At 41.2% G+C, this 20,733-nt stretch overlaps 2 protein-coding genes across 5 annotated transcripts in view; one reads left to right on the top strand and one right to left on the bottom strand.

The window, feature by feature from the left end:
* The window catches only part of SYN1 (synapsin I), a 185,284-nt gene that overhangs the window by 90,571 nt on the left and 73,980 nt on the right, over positions 1 to 20,733 (top strand). The window lies entirely within an intron of this gene.
* On the bottom strand, positions 1,251 to 15,700 carry TIMP1 (TIMP metallopeptidase inhibitor 1). The gene is made up of 6 exons (XM_089675156.1): positions 15,566 to 15,700; positions 13,853 to 13,986; positions 8,682 to 8,761; positions 7,110 to 7,227; positions 5,307 to 5,428; positions 1,251 to 1,752 (listed from the first exon to the last, which is right to left on the bottom strand). The coding sequence occupies exons 2-6, from the start codon at positions 13,959 to 13,961 to the stop codon at positions 1,549 to 1,551; spliced, it is 633 nt and encodes a 210-aa protein (XP_089531282.1). The 5' UTR covers positions 13,962 to 13,986; positions 15,566 to 15,700; the 3' UTR covers positions 1,251 to 1,548.

Below are 20,733 nucleotides of genomic sequence, written 5' to 3'. Positions count from 1 at the left end.
ATTAAAGTTATCGCTGAATAAACAGGCTCTTCGCAGACAGTTAAACATTGCTCTGATCCAATAAGTGATACACGGGCACAAGAGCTGAAATAGTAACAAATATTAAATATTTGTAAAAATGAGAATTCAGATACCTGAAGCCTACACTAAAACCCTTTGTTACTTTGTCTCTTTAGAGTTTCTGTATACTAAAATGAAATCTCTAAAATTCTTCTTACACCTATAACATATGCAGGATACCAATTACCGGTATGTGTAGTGCAGTAGGGTCTGTTGCCTATCCATAAATCCAAATTATTTGAACGTATACAATGTGTATGGGGTTTTTTATTTTTGCATGTTTTTCAGGCCTCATGCACACAGGACATTATAAAAATGCCAGTAGCGTTAGCTGTAAAATGCTGTAATAAAAATGTGAGGTTTTTATGCTTTTTTGGCTTTTTTTAATTAGCTTTTTTTAGTGGTTTTTAGTGTTTTTCAGCATGTACATTTTCAGCAGTTATACTCTCACAAAATCTTCAGGCTCATAAACGCCGGATAGCTGCGTTTTGCAGCGTCTTTAAGCTTTTATTGGCATTTTTCAGCTTTTATCAGGGTTAGAGCATTTTTACAGCTAAAAAACTCCTGCCAAAAAATGCTGATTAAAGCCTTTGTGTGCATAAACACACAGGATAACATGCTGGGGAGTTTACAGGCTGTAGAAAAAAATGCCAGAAGCCAAATACAGCAGCTGTAAAAATGTCCAGTGTGCATGAGGACTCATTGCTTTACTGTATTTTATTTATTTTTGTTTACCTTTTTCCTTTTTTTTTCCCCTAACTACTAACAAGTCCCCTGGTGGCAATATATAAAGGCGATGATCAGTCCACACTCTAGTATGGGCTCACAAAAAACAATATTTCAGCTAGCAAGATTCTGCGGCTCTGTGCTATGTCACCATAGAGTTCCACTCTTACCATTGCTTTCCTTGTAAATTATTACAAGGAGAGCAATGCTTTCTCCTAATAAGAGGACTGATAGGTGGAGCTGGGAGCTTGGCATAAAGAAATGGATGACAATCCTGGAGACAGGTTCTTTTAAAACAATTCAGCAGCGGTAACTTCTGTTTCTGTCATAACAGGTTCCCTATAAACTTGGTAACATCCACCTATGCCTACAACAGCAGTTGTAGGTGGGCTGACCATTTAGAGAAACTACTGTATATCAATTTTCTATCCCACAAAAAAAGAAAACACTTTTATATACAAAAACAAATCTAAAAAATATTTATTCAAACAAAAAAGTCCAATACATATAAAAAGCATTTATAGCACATCTAGAAAAAAAACTGCCCCTGGATCTAACAGTACATACAAAATTAGCTCATGAACAAAGCTCACTCTCAGCAGAAGACACAAAATCGATTGATTTTAAATGATCCTTCTTTTCCTCCAGAGGCGTCCCCTGCTGATTAATTGTGTCCAGTGAGCTGTGGAGACTTCAGGTCCGGTGACAGGTCCTTAGTGAGGATCTTGAGTGGCAAAGTGTGTGCTGAGGTCATACCAGACCTTACTTGGTAGCAGATTTGGCAGATAGGGAGTAGATGCGGGACTTAAGTGAGTCCCAGATGCACAGGCTATTGCCGTTGTTGACACAGGCCAAATTGGCAGCCTGGTGTCCAGAGTGGCTGCTCTTCTGTCTGGTCAGGTGGTCTGTCCAAAGACACTGGCGATCATCATCTACCTCACAAGGTGGAATGGAGCACTGCTTGATCTGCAATAAAAAATATTATCACTTGGTATTTTTAGAAGATTTTGGGGGAAAAAGTGGTGAAAGATATATGCAACAATTGCATGCCTACTCTTGACATAACAACTCTGGTGAAATTCCAGATGAACAAACAATTCTGAGCGTGAAATTGACTTCCTCACTGTTCTTCAGCTGATGTATTGAGACATAAGCATTTTCATAGATTTCAAGGGAATTTCCACTTTTGGTGACTTTATTAAAGGAAGTGAACAAACAACTAAGCAGATTTTACTACATTTTGTGTAGTTTTGTTCTGTTTTTGGCCATTTTATTTTATTCTCTGCAATATGTGTTTATTTCCATTTTCTTGGATATAAAACAAAACTCTTTCTGGGTACTTAGAAACAGAATCCTAAGCAGTGAGGACAAGAGAACTATGGAAATAAATATTAAATAGAAGTAATTTATCTAGTAAAAGAGTGGATTATGGACAGTTTGTGGAATAAGGAGTTACGGTCGAATGAGTAGAATTTCCTATGTCAAACCTCTACTCGTTGGACTGTAAATGAGAATGATTACACAGTGCCTGAAAACATGTAAGACTGACAGCACCGTGCAGGCAGCTGTGTCTCATGGTGCAGAAACACCATCAGTCTGATTTCCATTAAGCAGGGGATTGTGGGAAGTGCATAATATGGTAGACATTGGTCATATGTATCAGTGGTAACTTGCATCAAGTGATCAAAACATCTCGTCTAAAAATCTGCATTCTTTGCTAGAAATTACTTTAAGCCCCCAAACAATTATATATTTTCTGAAAGCATTGACCCTGGAGAATAAAATAGTGGCAGTTTCAATTTTCTATGTCGCATATTTGCCCAGCTATTTATCAAAATATTAGCAATTGCAGCTGTAAGTTTTTATGTCACACAATTTTAGGAAGCAATACAATACAATTAGTGCAAACACAATATTATATCCAAAGTTTTGGTAAAACATAAAAGACAGGGTTGTGTCAAGAAAATAGATACCAAATATGACAAGTCTTAAACCTGTGTGCATCTGTGAAATCACAAAACTATGGTACTCTAAAATGTTTTATAGGTGAGCAGGGGCAGACTGACAACTCATGGGGTCCCCGGGTAATAGGGGATCATGGGGCCCCTGTGTCCTTGCCCAAACTCAAAAAAGCCTATGAAAAAGGTACCAGGTGCATCTCATGGGGCCCCCTACTGACCCCGGGCCCTCGGGCAGTGCCCGAGTTTCCAAATGGTCAGTCCGCCCCTGTAGGTGAGGCTTCCAAACATTTACACTTTATAGAGCTTAGACTTTTTCATGAACTAAAGCTTTAAAATTATTGCTTTCACTCTGATAGTTGCAGTGATACCCAACATGGGTGGTATAATTTATATTTACATACGTGTGTGTTCCCTACTATGCGTTAGCATTGGGGTGTGTTTGGGAGTAACAAGGGTGCTTTTACGTTTTTTTTCCTCATTTTTATTTTTTATCATCACTTTGTAACACTTTTTTAAATGTATTGCTATCACAAGGGAAGCTATGTCCCCTATATGATAGAATGGGCAGGTGTCAGGGTTACTAATGGAGGCATCCGAGATCTATTAGCTCCCCAATGTCTCCCCTGCCCAAAAGATTGTGCTTGATTAGCTGCTTCCCTAGCTACTGTAGTCAAGGAATGACAGCTCTGAACCTTGAATATTAGGACTTTTATAAACATACCTTGAAAGAGAATGGGTTAACAAAATGATTTTGTATCTGACATCACAGCGATGACAAAAAATATATATAGTAAAAGTTGCAAGACACCATGTACAAGTAAATGCATTAAACATCAACTTAAGGTGCACAGCTCTCATTTCTCTCTTTGCCATGGTTATCCCCCCATGCGTTCACATCATTTCTGTGTACTAAGCCACAGCCAGGAAATCGCACAGTTCTCCAGCAGCCAATCACTAGTGGCTGCCACAAAATGGAATGTGTGCGCAAAGCCTGATGTAAATCACCACCCCCATAATTGCAGCTTTCCTTGCTGCTACAGTCTCTGGGGACAAAGTGTCAGAATTCAGACTCTTGTGTACCGTTTGATTGTCCATGTTGGCAGGATGCAGCTAACAAACTACAATGCAGGGGGAGGTTATTGTTTATGATCCTAAAAGGCACTCTATAAAAAAGAATGGCACAAGTATGAACTGGCCTGTACAAGGTAAATGCCACAATGGCATGTTCTGCAGCACTATCAATCAATATTGGGAGAAAGCTTATGTGCTTTCTAAAGAGGTAAAACAACTACCTGTAGAAATCACCTGAGATGGCCTATCTGGGAAAAAGTATAGCAATCACCTAATGAGGAATCTGTCTGTAGATGGCTGAGCTGTTATTATAAAGGATTTACTGTATATAGTGCTAATAGTTTGCACAAGGAGACAATACAATACAGGGAGACCATGCAATTGCAATACAATTAAGAATGTTCTGTGATGGCTTTAGGCATGCTTATTCTGGTATGAATCCACGCTGTCTGTTGCTTAAAATATTTTTTTTTCCAGCAAGAACTGATCAATGTGGTCTTCTATTATACTCTCCAGTATCTTCCCAACTATAGATAGTTACGTAGTTAGTCTGGCTGAAAAAAGACAAATGTCCATCCAGTTCAACCGTTAAAAAAAAAAGTTATAATCCTATACCCACAGTTTATCCAGAGGAAGGCAAAAAAACCCAGCAAATCATGATCCAATTTGCTCCTGCAGGGGGAAAAAATTCCTTCCTGATCCCCTGAGAGGCAATCGGATATTCCCTGGATCAACTTTACCTATAAATGTTAGTATCCAGTTATATTCTGTGTATCCAAGAAACAATCCAGGCCTTTTTTAAAGCAATCCACTGAGCTGGCCAGAACCAACTCTTGAGGGAGTCTATTCCACATTTTAACAGCTCTCACTGTGAAGAAACCTTTCCGTGTTTGGAGATTAAATTTATTTTCCTCAAGATATAAAGAGTGCCCCCTTGTCTTCTATGATGACCCCAGGGTGAATAACTCCACACCGAGTTCACTATATGAACCACTGATGTATTTATACATGTTGATCATATCCCCCCTCTAATCTTTCCTCATAGCTGAGCTCCTCCATGCCTCGTATCAGTTTGGTTGCCCTTCTCTGTACTTTCTCCAGTTCCCCAATGTTCTTTTTGTGAATTGGTGCTCAAAACTGAACTGCATATTCCAGATGAGGTATAAGATGAGGTATAGGATGGACACTTGAGTTTGGGCACAACTTCTTGCTATTGTTGCTTCACTAGGTCAGTTGGGATATACAAATGATTGTGTATATCAAAGTATTACCACTGTGATCTCTAGATAATGTTTATGTCACTCTCTTATAAGTAAAACCCAAGATTCTTAACCTCTCTTAGGCTAGGTTCACACTTTGCATTGTGGGAACGCACGTAAAAATTCAATGCACAAAAATTCTTAATGGCACCCCAATACAACTTGTACTCCAAAACACAGTTTAAAAACTGTAAAGACTGTTATGTATCAGCACTGATCGGGATCTCACCTTGCACTCGCAGTTCTTGGCATATGCTTGCAGGAAACCCCTCTTCTGGCAGTAAGTCAGGGAAGCCCATGGTGCTATGAAGCTGCAAGAGTTAATGAACACATTGTTGTCCACAATATGTCCTGTAAAGGAAGGGTAAGAAACATTACTCAGAAGCAGATGGTGAAATAAAACAGAGGAGGAGAGCAGAAGATAAAATATACAGCAGGCCTTGTTTATCTGAAATAAGTACAGTCTATGTAGCCCTAATTTGAATACAAAAGCCTTTAACATAAAATGAAAGACTCTGTTTGCTGTGGTACAGGGCAGATAGTTCTTATTTCAGACACTTGGATAGATGAGGCCCTCTATATTAAAGTGCTGCCATTCAATCCTATGGGAATGAGTGACATCTTTAAAGCACAAAGAATGTCACTGATTCTCAGTAGTTGTCTAAATCTTGCCAGAATGGGGCAGTGGGATGAGTTTTCTGTTGGGTGTGAATAAAATCTCAGCTGTCAGTTGTCCCTTTTTTAGACCATCTGTCTCATTCTCAGGTTTAAGATTCAGATTTGTATAAATAGACATGTTTATTTAAAGTGATTCTAAAGGCAGAAGGATTTTTACCTTAATGCATTGTATTCATTAAGGTGAAAAACCTTGTGTATGCAGTCCAGAGATGGACTGTTCCTGCCATTTTCATGTCCAGAGCTGGCCTATAGGCCTGATGATGTCAAGACCAGCCCATTCACAAGACCACTAGCATGCAGGGGGCAGGAGCGGCCGGGACCAGTCTTCGGCTCGGAGGATCAGTGGATTAGGTAAGTACTGTATATCTCCGCTCTAAAATACCTTAGAAAAAAATGAGCAGTTAACCCATGTAGTAAGTAAAGCTATCGGGGCTACTTTTTGTCAAGTAGAGAGAATTAGTCCTGTAGAAAGTGGGATTCCTTGAAGAACATCTGGCATTCAGAAGTGTATGGGGGCCAAGCCTAATTTTATTATAAGGGAAATGGAGAGTGGAATTGTAGGTAATCCCAGTAGTGAGTGGATACCCTATTCTCTGGTGTGTAGGGCGTTAGTAAGGGTTGAAAATAAAAGTAGAGTGGAAGGGGGGCCAAGCCTAATTTTATTATAAGGGCGCTGGAGAGTGGAATTGTAGGTAATCCCAGTAGTGAGTGGATACCCTATTCTCTGGTGTGTAGGGCGTTAGCAAGGGTTGAAAATAAAAGTAGAGTGGAAGGGGGGCCAAGCCTAATTTTATTATAAGGGTGATGGAGAGTGGAATTGTAGGTAATCCCAGTAGTGAGCGGATATCCCATTCTCCGGTGTGTAGGGCGTTAGTAAGGGTTGAAAATAAAAGTAGAGTGGAAGGGGGGCCAAGCCTAATTTTATTATAAGGGCGATGGAGAGTAGAATTGTAGGTAATCCCAGTAGTGAGTGGATATCCCATTCTCCGGTGTGTAGGGCGTTAGTAAGGGTTGAAAATAAAAGTAGAATGGAAGCTGAGGCCTGGGTTAAAAAATATTTTGTGGTGGCTTCGATGGCTCGTGGGTGTAGTGCACAGCCCCACTGCAAGGGCAGAAAAGCATTTTTGCCCGTAGTTCTTCTTTAAGGAAGTAAATGCGTGGGGATCTTCACAAAGTAACTTTACAAACTTCAAGATCATGTAGATTAATAGGCATAGGCTAGAAATAAATGAAATACAATGTGGAAATGAAGATGGATGGAAGTATGACTAGGGTGGGTGTAAAAGTTTGAGTACTAAAATTTGTCCCTCTGTCTTATGCTTGTGTGGGTTGGGGAATGTAGAATTATACTGACCAGCAACGATAAATTCTTCGCTCTTGTTAGTTGAAGCGTGCTGATAGCCACACAAACTCTCAGAGATGGAAGTGTACAGGTCCTGGATGTCCTCATATCCTTCAGGGGCCTTGAAAATCTAATGGAGAAATATATGTTGTTTTCAGTGTTGCAGTGCACTATAAAGTAAAGATTTACTAGGTTGCAATGCATTGGGGTTGATTTACTAGAGCATGTTAATTTTGCAAGGTGAATGAGATGAAACTAAGCAAAATTTACTTTGCAAATATTACCCAGTAATGTGCAAGGAAATTTAAATAAAAAAAAAAATCAGGATTTTTTCTTGCTTTTGACTGATGTCAACTTCATCTCATTTAGGGGGATTTTCTTTTACTTATTTTGAAGTAAATGAGGGTAAATCCCACCTCTGGAAGTTGTCTCTGAAAATGGTGTTCCTATTGGAAACAATTTCCTCCAATCCTGTTCTGTAAAATGTTGGCTTTCCCCTCATAGAAGCTGGCCTGGCTGGATCGAAAGTAGGTCGGTTCAGCAGGGAATGCATGAATTTCAATCCATCTATGTCCATTACTGCTCAAGAAGAGTCAATCTAAAGATCCACTCCTCTCAAGTGGGACTGTTAGGTTCATTTTTGTCTGATCAACACTTGCTGATTAGTGTATTGTGTGGTTGGGAGAATCTGCTTAGCTTTCTTTTCATTAGCCTGCTGGCTGATTGAAAAAAACGGAGTCATCTATGGCCAATTTAGGAATCTGCTTGGAAATCATATAATCCTCTGATGGTGTCATTGATGAAAAAATTTATAGGGTGGAGTCACAGCATGTGACGTCATCACACACCAGGATGCAGTGGCCATCTTGTTGGTTGGAAACAACATATGGTTATTTGGATATGCATGTTTTTCTTTATTACTGTGAGTGCAATGCTTAGAATAAATATTGTTAAATGGTTTTACTACACTATGAGATGGCCTTTTTCTCTCTTTTGATTGATATCTCTGAGGAGTAACGTCCATTTGATCAGATCGACCCTTAGGCTAAAGAGAATATTTATATGTGGAAGAAGCTGTTGGATGGTCCATTCCTGGAGATCTTATCATTTCTTATGAATCTATACTGCGCTGTTTGACCATTCCTTTTAGGGGAGTCAAACTGTTATGGTAAGAGGCAGTGTGATCGATTTGAAGGTGAAGGGATTTTCCTCTTCTGTGTACTGCTCTTTAAGGCACCATCAAATACTAATCATCCTACAAAGACTCTTTGGGTGGACTTTGAGCACTCTTCCATCTATTTTACACCTATTATGTTTTTGGAGGGATTTCATCTCATTTGATTATTTTTGTTTAAACTTTTAGAACAGGGGTCTCCAATCTATGGCCCTCCAGCTGTTGAAGTACTGCAAGTCCTATCATTCCTCAGCCTCTGGGAGTCTTGCCTGTGACTGTCAGAGTCTTGCAAGTCCTCATGGGACTTTCAGTTCCTCAACTGGAGGGCCATAGTTTGGAGACCCCTGTTAGAGGTTCCTGTGTTATCATCAGCGCTGCACTGTTTTGATATCTTAATCATATAATCTTACCTTTGTAGTCTTAATCCGATACTGCACTCTGTTGCTAATCTTTTCACTGACTTTCTGCCCAACAAACTTTACCCGCATCACTGTAGAGAGAAATGTTGTAATCAGCACTGACAATCAAATAAAATGTTTCATGTGGAATTTGTAAAACCGCTTTTCATTGTCTCCATATTTAAGATCAACCCACTATTTAAAGAAAATGTATAGTATGCTCAAAAGCAAAAATTTAATTTATTTATTATAAGTACCTATATCACTGTCAATTTACACAATGCTTTACATACAGTACATTCACATCAGTCCCTGCCCTCAAGGAGCTTACAGTCTAAGGTCCCTAACGCACATTCATATACTAGGGCCTATTTATTATTATTTTATATTTACCTACCACCTTGTCTTTGGAGTGTGGGAGGAAACCCACACAGGCACGGGGAGAACATGCAAACTACAGGCAGGTAGTGTCCTGGTTAGGATTCATACCAACGACCCCGGTGCTGCTATGTGGAAGTGCTAACCCCTTAGCCACTGTGCTGCACCTGGATATTGATTGTTTCAAGTGTGGCAATGGTATTCATTTCTTTTCAGGCTTTTGTTTTCTTTATTTTTACCTGGTGATCCTGCCAGTACCACACCCCTCAACTAGGATGACAACACTTACTCACTGTACTGTATTTATGGAGAAGAGGTCTCACTCTAGGCTTCCCCTCTGATCTGGGCTATAAACACCTCCCCCTCTCCTCATTCCTCATCTTAATAGGGAAGTTCATAGTTCACAGAAGATAGCTGGCAAAACTAATACCACTGTTGAGATCTCAGTTTAGTGCACAAGAGGTTACAAGGACACCAGAGTTCTGGCAGGATCAACCAGTATTTTTCTGTACATGCAGAAAATGTTCTTAGTCAGAAAAAAGAATAATAATTCAGCCAGCTAGGGTTGGTAAGCTGCAATCTACTAAATTTTTATTCATAGGTTTTGATATATTTCAAGCAGGAAGATTTAATGAGGTTGTGTCTAATGCAAAGCTCCCTCTAATGTTCAGAAATCTCAATATTTAATGCAATAACACAAATATCATACAGCTTGCATTTACAAATTGGAAGTCACATCAAAATGACTTCAAATTTAAGCCTACATTAATACAACAAATATATTCTCTTTCCCCTGGTTTACACTAGCCTGTATGCTGCAGGCTGATTGCTGGTGTGGGAATCGCAGCAATTCCTGCACCCGCAACCACCCGTAGCCTCATTGTGTTTCTCTTGTGAGAGGCGGGGGGGGTGAAATTTGCTCTGAAAGGCACACCACGCATCTCATCCCGCAGCGCAATCGCGGCGTGACGTCTGTTGTGGGACACACACGGAAAGCACATGGTCAAAAGGGCTGTACGGTTTCCATGTGGTTGCATTTTGAAAAAGTGCATGAACCTTTTCTTTGCATCCTCCCTAGTTCACGCTAGTCTGTACGCTGCTGGCTGGTTGCAGGTGTGGGAATTGATGCGATTCCCGCACCCGCAACCACCCTCAGTCGCATTGCATTTCTCTTGTGAGACGCACAGGGATGCCATTCATTCTGAATGGCACCCCACACATCTTATCCTACAGCACGATCACAGGTGCGAGAACCACACGGAAACCGCATGTTCAAAAAGACCATGTGGTTTCCGTGCGGATGCGTTTTGGAAAAGATGCATGCACCTTTTCCTTGCATGAAACGTGGACACATCAGTTCATTCAAATAAGTGTTCTGCCATGTCTGTGCAAATGTGAACCGCATGGCCTGCACTAGTGTGAACCCTAAAAAAACACTCATTATTCTCCTTCAAATAATGTGAGCTCTGATGGCTTTCTGACACCTAATATATATATATGTCATTAAATTTAAATAAAAGCTTGGTGTGTCTTGTAAAGTGAATGACTGCATGGTTTTATCTATAATTAGCCTTCCAGCATGTCTTGACATGAGCTGTCCTTCTGTAATAATAACTAGAAGCCTGAAACTTACTAAACACCCACTCTTAAAAACCTGAAGGACCATATTATGTAAATATAAAGCTACGTGTATATGTTTCTATGTTTGTATGGAGTCACTGCACTTGTTGATCCAAGGCGTACCTACCTTTTACAACAGTTTGTGTCCAATATCCAGAACAGTATTTAGAGTCACAACAGGATTACAAGGAATTTTCCCACAGCTGTGTAATATAGAGGTCTTACTACTGGGTTTGAAGTATATATAAAGTTGAAAAACTTTTCTTTAATTTTGGAAAGAGTAGGGAAGAGTTAGAACCTTTGTCTGGCTTTCATTGCTGTGTCTATTGCTGATGGATTCCTTCTGTGTATACAGTATGTCCTGGTGACTATTTTTTAGAAAATGAAGAAATCCAAAATGTTACGGTTGTGGGAAGTCTTCCAGTGGGGATACCTGCTCTGGTGACAACTAAAAGGGAATCTCATTTTGTGGAGATTCCTCTCACTTTTTATGTGTGTGTCTGGAACAATAAGTGAAAGGAAATCTCTCCCAACAGATATTAAGGGCCCTTTCACATAAATGATCTGATCAGGTCCACCTCAGGGGCGGACTGACAACTCATGGGGCCCCCGGGCAATAGGGGATCATGGGACCCCTGTGTCCTTGCCCAAACTGAAAAAAGGCCTATGAAAAAGGTACCAGGGGCATCTCATGGGGCCCCCTACTGACCCTGGGCCCTCGGGCAGTGCCGAGTTTCCAAATGGTCAGTCCACCCCTGGTCCACCTGTCAGTTTTTCAAACGTACCTGATCAGACAGTCCATTCACCCCTACAGACCAGCGGTTGTAAACTGACTTGTGTGCATTTACACCCACCTGCGATCCGGTCTGCTAAACAAAGAAAATGAGCATATCAGATTGGAGGGCAGTCAGGTGTAAACTGACAGCAAAGTCCATTTACTCGTGGCCACCCACAGAGCAGAGTAGGCTCCGTACATGTCTGCTCTGTAGAAACTGAGTGGTCACGGATGTGTCATTTGCCCTCTCTGCTCCGTTCAGCAAGGGGTCAACGGACAGATCCCATGCTGATTTCAATGCCCCGAGTGAAAGAGGCCTTTACTTATCTCCATACAAAACTTTTTTTTATTTTAATATAGTTAGGGAGAATTTAACCATTTTAATTTTTTTGTTGCTGTTTTTTCGTTGGAGTAAACTCCTCTCATTTCCTGTCTACGTGAAACCCTGGCACACCAGGACACATAGGCTTGTCAGCAAATCAGTAAACAAAGGAATATCTTCCCAGTGGACACAAGGTAACCTTGAGTCCTCATGCACACTGGATGTTTTGATAATGATGGTAACGTTAGCTGTGTAAAGTCATATTAAAAACGTGAGTTTTTCAGCTTTTTTTAGCGTTTTTGCATTAGCGTTTAGTGGCGTTTTTCTACGTTTGCATTTTTAGCATTTTTAATTAATAAAAAAAAAATTTGGTCAAAAAAATGTCCAAAAACGCTGGTTTGTGGCGGTTTACCATGTTTTGCCACGTTTTTCAGCGTTAGAGCTTTTTTACAGCTAAAAAACTCCTCTATAAACACACTAGTCCTGGGTTTTTTTTCAGCGAAAAAACGTTGAATACAGTCTATATGTGCATGGACACATAGGATAACATGCTGGGGGGTTTACTGGCTGTAGAAAAAACATCAAAAGCCAAAAACAGCCGCTGTAAAATCTTCAAATGTTCATGAGGACTGACCAACACACTTGCCTTGTGATTGTACATTAGAAAACCATAGTAGTCACCAACAAGGAAACAACCTTTATCTCACTGTTCTGTTTTGAATTCCTATACAGGGAAACACCCAAATCAACCCAGATTGGAGAAAATTCTAATAAATAGGAAAGCTAAACACAGCTCAGAAAATGTACTAAGAGTAGACTGTGAAGAGTCAGTGTTAGAAAGGCCTTGAGAATGATGCTGCTTTATATGAAATGGGATCTACTGTGGTAACCCAGGGCAGCCAACCAGCATCTGGTTTACTGAAGTCAAAACAGTGAAGGGTGACTCCTTGGGGTTTATTTACTAAAGCTGGAGAGTCCAAAATCAGACTCCCTTCTGCATAGAAACCAATCAGCTTCCAGGTTTCATTGCCAAAGCTTCATTGAACAAGCTGAGGTTAGAAGCTGATTGGTTTCTATGCAGAAGGGAGTCTGATTTTGGACTCTCCAGCTTTAGTAAATAAACCCCCTTATGTCTTCATGTTCCTGCCTTGTACATATTGCTTTGTCATAAATGCTTGAAGGCGTTTGTGCCCATACATGATTTCTGCCATGTTGGTTGTACGTGCAGGCCAGCAGACATCTGGATTGCGTGGCACATAAACAGTTATTTGGAAATTCTGTAAACTTTTCCGGGAGGAGGATTAGCAGTTCCCTGTGATGTGTTCTCACTACCTTGCTGAATTCTGAATGTTTTTTTCTGTTTCTGACAACTCTGTCTGCATCTGGGGGCCTTCCCTCTTTCTTTCTTTCTTTCTTTCTTTCTGCCTGCTGGTAATTTTACATTTTAGGTGTCTATCTCTATGTTTATGATTATGATTTTAAGACTGTTTCATCTAGCTCCTCACTACCTGTCAGACTTTCTCATTTTGCCCCCTGATTGTTACTTTTAAACCCTTCCCTCGTGTTTTACCCAGGAATTTTTTGCTGCTTCTTCAAACATTTAGCTTCTGATTACTGCTCTACACAGGATGATCATTGCCCAATCAAGCTGGGTACATTCAGATCAGGAAATGATCTCATGCCATTGGGCGCTTTGTGACTTTTGCAGACCTAGTCAGTCAGTTTCAGGGGAAAAATCCATTTTCCTAATACAGCTATTTTCCTCTGAAATAAGTCAAGCTGCTCAGGCATAAACATGCACTCTAGGCAGTCTGTGCCTGAATGTTTCTGCACATGGTTGCGTTTGCACATCTGTGCAGCCACTGATGTCTGTGGATAGGTTCACTCACAAAGTTTATTTCTATGGTCCCTTTTGTGACCCAGGGCTCTGTTTGTCACATGACTTTCTGTCTGCAAATACTTGTCCCTCTGACACCTAACAACCTATCAGGTTCCAGCCTTAACAGCAAAGCTTGCAGTGCGTCTAACAGAAAATAGATGCACAGTATTCTACTATTATTATTTCACTGAAATTCTCAGCACTCTTACCAATAGCGGAGTCACAGTACACAGACTGGGGGTGTCTGATGCCGCACGAACAGGACCAGGCTTCCTGGCTGAGGCATCCCAAAACCAACAGTACCACCAGGGCGAACATTGTGCAAAGTGCTTGTTTTGCTGAGCTGCAAAAAAAGAAGGGAGGAAAAGTACACATTAGGGACTGCATGCCACAGTCAGCTGAAACAGTTTTTAGAAGTAGATTTTTAAGTAGATTTTATCCATATATATTTCTAGTATCTATATGGTGCAAAGAATAGGTCAGAGATTTGTAAGAAACCCATGCAGAGTGTTGGCAGGATACTTTGCCAAATTGGGGCAATTGAGTACTTTTCTTGTGGTTTCTAGGTTTGCCTTTGGATGGTGAGGGGTTCATTGATGCTGTGCTGTGGAAATAACAAGGTTAAGTGCTGTACCTTAGCTGTGGCACGTGAGGGGACAGGGGTTAAATGACACTGTACTGCAAGACTGGAGAGGGGTTAAATGACACTGTACTGCAAGACTGGAGAGGGGTTAAATGATGCTATGCTTGGCTCTAATAGGACAGGGGTTAAATGATGCTGTGCTTGGCTCCAATAGGACAGGGGTTAAATGATTCTGTGCTTGGCTTCAATAGGACAGGGGTTAAATGATTCTGTGCTTGGCTTCAATAGGACAGGGGTTAAATGATGCTGTACCTGGCTTCAATAGGACATGGCTTACATTATTCGGTGCTTGGTTCCAATAGGACAGGGGTTAAATGATTCTGTGCTTGGCTCCAATAGGACAGGGGTTAAATTATTCTGTGCTTGGCTCTAATAGGACAGGGGTTAAATGAATCTGTGCTTGGCTTCAATAGGACAGGGGTTAAATGATGCTGTGCTTGGCTTCAATAGGACAGGGGTTAAATGATGCTGTGCTTGGCTTCAATAGGACAGGGGTTAAATGATGCTGTGCCTGGCTTCAATAGGACAGGGGTTACATTATTCGGTGCTTGGTTCCAATAGGACAGGGGTTAAATGATTCTGTGCCTGGCTTCAATAGGACAGGGGTTAAATGATTCTGTGCCTGGCTTCAATAGGACAGGGGTTAAATGATTCTGTGCTTGGTTCCAATAGGACAGGGGTTAAATGATTCTGTGCTTGGCTCTAATAGGACAGGGGTTAAATGATGCTGTGCTTGGCTCTAATAGGACAGGGGTTAAATGATGCTGTGCTTGGCTCCAATAGGACAGGCGTTAATTATTCTGTGGTTGGCTTCAATAGGACAGGGGTTACATTATTCGGTGCTTGGTTCCAATAGGACAGGGGTTAAATGATGCTGTGCCGCACTCCCATAAGACAGGGGCTATGTGATGCTGTGCTGGCCATGCCGTGCTGGCCTTTGGCCAATGAAGTGTTGCATATTGCTGTGATGGACGGTGTAGTAATTTGGCAGATGGGCAGGGATGCTGCACAGAGTCAGAGAAAGAAGAACCATGATGGTATTTGAAGGAAGGTGTTAATAGATATTAAGAGAAAATATAGAGCCATTCTCCCGTCCTTCAGCCTAGCAGTACACTGAGATTTAGTGGTGCTCTGTTACGAAGACATGGTACCAGCAGGGGAGAGAGTGATTGCAGATAGCCAGCCTTGCAGCACACGAAGCATTAGTGATGCTCTGTTACAAAGACATGGTACCAGCAGCATAGAGAGTGATTGCAGATTGATCCCTCCAACCACTTACCTGATCTCAGGATTGTCAGTGATTCTGGAGCTCTGTTCTGGACCTCTCCATGCCACGTTTGGAATTTAAAGCTCCTCACGCCCCCTCCCTCTTATGCTATGATTGGCCAAGAGCCCAGCCCCAGACGCCATCCCTATTAGTCAGAGGTTTCAAAACAGGAAAAGATCATAGGAGCAGCTGGGAAATGAGTCTGGTCACTTGCAGGGTTAAGGCATGCTAGGTTATGTTACCAGTTCAATCAGGTAAAGTCAGGCACAAACTACGTGACAGCCCCGCAATCCCCCGCAAAATTGAAGCATGCCTGCGTATAACATTATCCTAGCCATGCAGCAAACTTAAAGTATCTACAGTTGTTGATTTTACATATTTCTAGGGAAAAAAATCTTCTGAATCTTCACTGCTGTTCCCCTGACAATTACAGATTTTAAAGATATGTCCCAGGAAAAAATGCCCCTGTGTTTCAGATATACTGTAATATCTTGCAGCAACTTTATTGTCCTCTATTAAAATTCTGTGCGGATGGATTGTTATAATTAGAGAACATTTAGGGCAGATTTACACCAGATGCAGTCCAGTGTGGTTTTTTTTCTGCATCAATAATGCATTTACAGTAGGTTATATGGGTTCCAATGGCATAGTTCACACTGGTGAAGTGCGTTCCAGAACAGTCAAAATTAGAACATGCTGCATTTTTTCTGTACTGAACTTTACTGGAACATGGCAAAACGTATCAAAAACGCACTGGTATGCATCTAAATGCATCAAAACAGCGTTGGAGCACATTACAGCAAAAAAAGAAAACAAAACAGGAAACCTTGGGAAAAAAGAAAAATGAGGGAAAAATACACTGGATTGCATCCAGAACGCATCCAAAGTGCAATTTTGTGGTGCAAACTAGCCTTTTAAAATGTGCAAAAATTATATTCTGGTGTGATCATGGGCGAACTGACCATTTGGAAACTCGGGCACTGCCCGAGGGCCCGGGGTCAGTAGGGGGCCCCATGAGATGCCCCTGGTACCTTTTTCATAGGCTTTTTTGAGTTTGGGCAAGGACACAGGGGCCCCATGATCTCCTATTGCCTGGGGGCCCCATGAGTTGTCAGTCCGCCCCTGGGTGTGATCAATATGACATTGGGTTTTCTGCAGTCTTTTGAGAGTTAGTTCAAAGGCAAAGTATAAATTTTAACTGATTTTCGGATATTTGTTTAAGGTAGTTGTAAACCTCAGATATGAAATATGAACAAAGCATATCCCTTTCTAGTGTGTACTTGTCTCAATTAAGAGCACTAAGTGTCATTTCTCTCTGCTGCTTTGTTCCTCTGCTATCAGCATTAATCATTTCTGATAAGTTTTCCTGACACCAAGAGAAAAATGGTGACAGGAGCTCCAGCAGATTGACAGCCTCAGCTCTGCTCCTGTGAGCTGTGCGAAGAGAAGTGTGTCCCTTCCTTCCCCCCCCAATCAGTTCTCAGAGCTCTCCTCACTGAGCTCTGCAGAGTGTAATTTCAGCTCTCCACCCCCTTATTTCTGAACTCTCAGATAAGCTTTATCAGTTCAGCACTTTGAACAGCTGTAGAGAAGAAAAGACTGCAGATAGACAGGTACAACTTGTAGCAGGATTTGTTTAATCTCTGTGTATTTCTGGAGGCCAGTCACTTCACTGGGCATATGTAAAAAAAAAGATTTAAAAAAGATATCAGCTTGAAGTGAATAAGTTATCAATGTTTAGTAATGTTTAAAAAAACATGTTTGTGTTGTATAATTTGTAATTATATTTTCAAACGAGGACAGCCATATTTGCTTTTTATCTATTCAGGATATTAAACCAAGTCTATGTGGTTGCTTTGCTAGAGTGGTAGAGACCAGGGGCGGACTGACCATTTGGAAACTCGGGCACTGCCCAAGGGCTCGGGGTCAGTAGGGGGCCCCATGAGATGCCCCTATTACCTTTTTCATAGGCTTTTTGAGTTTGGGCAAGGACACAGGGGCCTCATGATCCCCTATTGCCCGGGGGCCCCATGAGTTGTCAGTCCGCCCCTGGTAGAGACTGTTCACATAAGTTATTGAATTAAAAATGTGAAAGTCACACAAAGAAACAATGCAATAATAACTCAAAATATGTGCATAAAATAAAGGGAAAATTGGATGTTTGCCTCATGTCAATCAAATTTGGATATTAACCAGCATTCTTGGTGGCACCTGGTATTTTGCAGTGATGACCAGGGCCTTATACTGCCCACCTAATAATATTCCCCTTTAAAGTGGTAGTAAACTAATTTTTTATACTTTTACCTGCAGGTAAGCTTACAATAAAGCTTACTTGTAGGTAAAATGAATATCTCCTAAACATGCACTGTTTAGGAGCTATTCTAGTGAGCGTCAGCAAGTGACATCACCGGCGCATTCGAACTGAAGGAACTGCATACCCATGACGTTCCTTCAGAGCTGTGTGCCGCGGCCATTCAAGTAGCCACAGCCCAGGAACCCGGAAGGAAGACCAGGAAAAGATGGAAGGCTCTGCAGTGGTGACAGCGCATCGCTGGAGGGCTTCGTTTTCAGATAAGTCTTTCATAATGTGCTAGTATGCATGCATACTGGCACATTATGACATTACCTTGCAGGGGAAAAATCTTTTTTTTTAGGTTTACTGTCTTTAACACTGGCAGCTAGAGACTTACACTATATTGCCAAAAGTATTGGAACGCCTGCCTTTACACGCACATGAACTTTAATGGCATCCCAGTCTTAGGCTGGCCATACACTATACAAGTTTCTTACAATTTTCTGTCCAATTTCTGCCCAATTTCCTTTAGATTTACCTTCAACTGTGTAGTGCAAGGGCCTGCCTAATTGGATACAACTGAAAGTGTTGTTTGGGTTTGACCTCCTATTATATGGTTTTTGGTAAATCTAAAGAAAAAATCTCAAGAAAATTGTATAATGTATGGCTAGCCTTAGTCCGTAGGGTTCAATATTGAGTTGACCCACCCTTTGCCGCTAAAACAGCTTCAACTCTTCTGGGAAGGCTGTCCACAAGGTTTAGGAGTGTGTCTATGGGAATGTTTGACCATTCTTCCAGAAGTGCATTTGTGAGGTCAGGCACTGATGTCAGAGGAGAAGGTCTGGCTCGCAGTCTCCGCTCTAATTCTTCCCAAAGGTGTTCTATCGGGTTGAGGTCAGAACTCTGTCCAGCCCAGTCAAGTTCCTCCACCCCAAACTCACTCATCCATGTCTTTATGGACCTTGCCTTGTGCACTGGTGCGCAGTCATGTTGGAACAGGAAGGGGCCATCCACAAACTGTTCCCATAAAGTTGGGAGCATGAAATTGTCCAAAATGTCTAAGTATGCTTAAGTGTTCCTTTCACTGGAGCTAAAGGATCAAGCCCAACCCCTGAAAAATAACTCCACACCATAATTCCCCCTCTACCAAACTTTACACTTGGCACAATGTAGTCAGGCAAGTACTGTCCTCCTATCAACCGTCAAACCCAGACACGTCCATCAGATTGCCAAGCAGAGAAGCGTGATTCTTTACGTCAGAGAACATGTCTCCATTGCTCTAGAGTCCAGTGGCGGTATGCTTTACACCACTGCATCCAACGCTTTGCATTGCACTTGGTGATGTAAGGCTTGGATGCAGCTGCTTGGCCATGGAAACTCATTCCATGAAGGTCTCTACGCACTGTTGTGCTAATCTGAAGGCCACATGAAGAGGCCTTCAGATTAGCACATGCGCTGACCCCGCTCTGTCATTTTACGTGGCCTACCACTTCAATGGGGCTCAACCCTCTCCCCCAGACCCCACAGCAGTTACATGGAATGCTAGGGCTATAGTTACACTTTATACATAGTTAGTTTAACTAGATTGAATGTAAGAGAGCTTGTATAGTTTGTGATACCCAGCCGTAGCCAAGAGACAGAAGAGTGACCTCTCAACATATAACATCACTGGTATTACATATACTGTCTATTTGGTCAAATAAAAAAACTGTGCTATAGTGAGTCTGATAGATAAAAGGGTTTTTTTGCTTTATTTTTTACTAATTTATTTTTTCCTGCAAATATTTTAGGCCAGTTTTTCTAATTTATGTCAGTTATGCAGTTTTCTTCATGTTCCTTATTTTCTTTCAAGCGAAGTGAATGGTATTTCATTTTGAAACTGGGCATCCTATTTTGCACCTGGGTACGGGAAGTGAAAAATGCAGTTTTATGTATGAGAATAGAGCCATTTAGGGAAGTGTTGCAAGAATATCATCATCTAAAATGACGTAGAAAGATGCTACTTTATTTGGCTTTTGCTGCCTCATTTGTACCTATCTACAGATTACTAAATACTGGGTTTGCTGGATACTAGGAGGACTGGTACGAAAAAACACTCATATTGGTGAATTGCTGCCTCCTGGTCTAGTTCATTCCATGCTTTCCAGTTGCTGTTCTTGGAGGAAACTTGACCCTTAAAGTGTTACTAAACTCACAACAGTAAAATCAGTGTGTATATGCATTAAAGCATGTTTGTTATACTGCATGAAATCTAAGGAGTTAATCCTCTGCATTGTGTAAAAAAAGACTGTTTGATCCTGACTTCTCTGGCTTTCCCCTTCTTTCAGTGTCCCCCTCTTATCTCCCGATAAGACATAACATGTGGAGTCACTTTGAACTTGCTCAGTTTAGTGTGTATTGCCAGAGAGGTTTTTTTTCTTGGGAGAGTGCATGTGAACAGCACAGGGCCAATCAGCACTGTCCAGACAGAGGTCGTGGGTGCTGCATCCTCCTAGAGTAGATAGAAAACTCTTCCTACAAGCTTTAACCAGTGCTCTGCTGGGCACTGATAGAAGTCACAAGATTGCTCTAATTGCTGATGAGAAAAGGCATTTAGCAGTTTATATTTACTAAAATAATTGCATTTCTATGTTGTGTGTACTGTGGGAGATCAGATATAGTGAATGCAGGGTCCTGGGTTTAGTAATACTTTAAGTCCCTTAGAACAGTGTTTCCAAACTTTTTTTAGTCAACACACCCTGTTAAATGAAGAACAATCTCGAGACACCTAAGTATAAAATGTAAAAAAGTAAAACATTTTTTTTTTTACCTAATGCAGCAGCATGCACACACGTAGAGCACCCACAAAGCAAATATACCTTCACAGAGTGGCATTGACTAGTATTCG

The sequence above is a fragment of the Staurois parvus genome, unplaced genomic scaffold (assembly GCF_062004578.1).
Source record: "Staurois parvus isolate SC_StPar_1 unplaced genomic scaffold, SC_StPar_1.0 ptg000154l, whole genome shotgun sequence".
Lineage (NCBI taxonomy): Eukaryota > Metazoa > Chordata > Amphibia > Anura > Ranidae > Staurois > Staurois parvus.
This window is presented reverse-complemented; position numbering and strand designations above follow the sequence as displayed.

What these genes read in the sequence shown, in the direction of transcription:
- TIMP1 (XM_089675156.1), bottom strand. Translation starts at nt 13,961, where the DNA reads ATGTTCGCCCTGGTGGTACTGTTGGTTTTGGGATGCCTCAGCCAGGAA. An exon ending in CGAAGAATTTATCGTTGCTG is followed by an intron (nt 5,429 to 7,109) that starts GTCAGTATAATT and finishes CTTCCTTTACAG; the next exon opens with GACATATTGTGGACAACAAT. An exon ending in CCAAGAACTGCGAGTGCAAG is followed by an intron (nt 1,753 to 5,306) that starts GTGAGATCCCGA and finishes TTTTTATTGCAG; the next exon opens with ATCAAGCAGTGCTCCATTCC.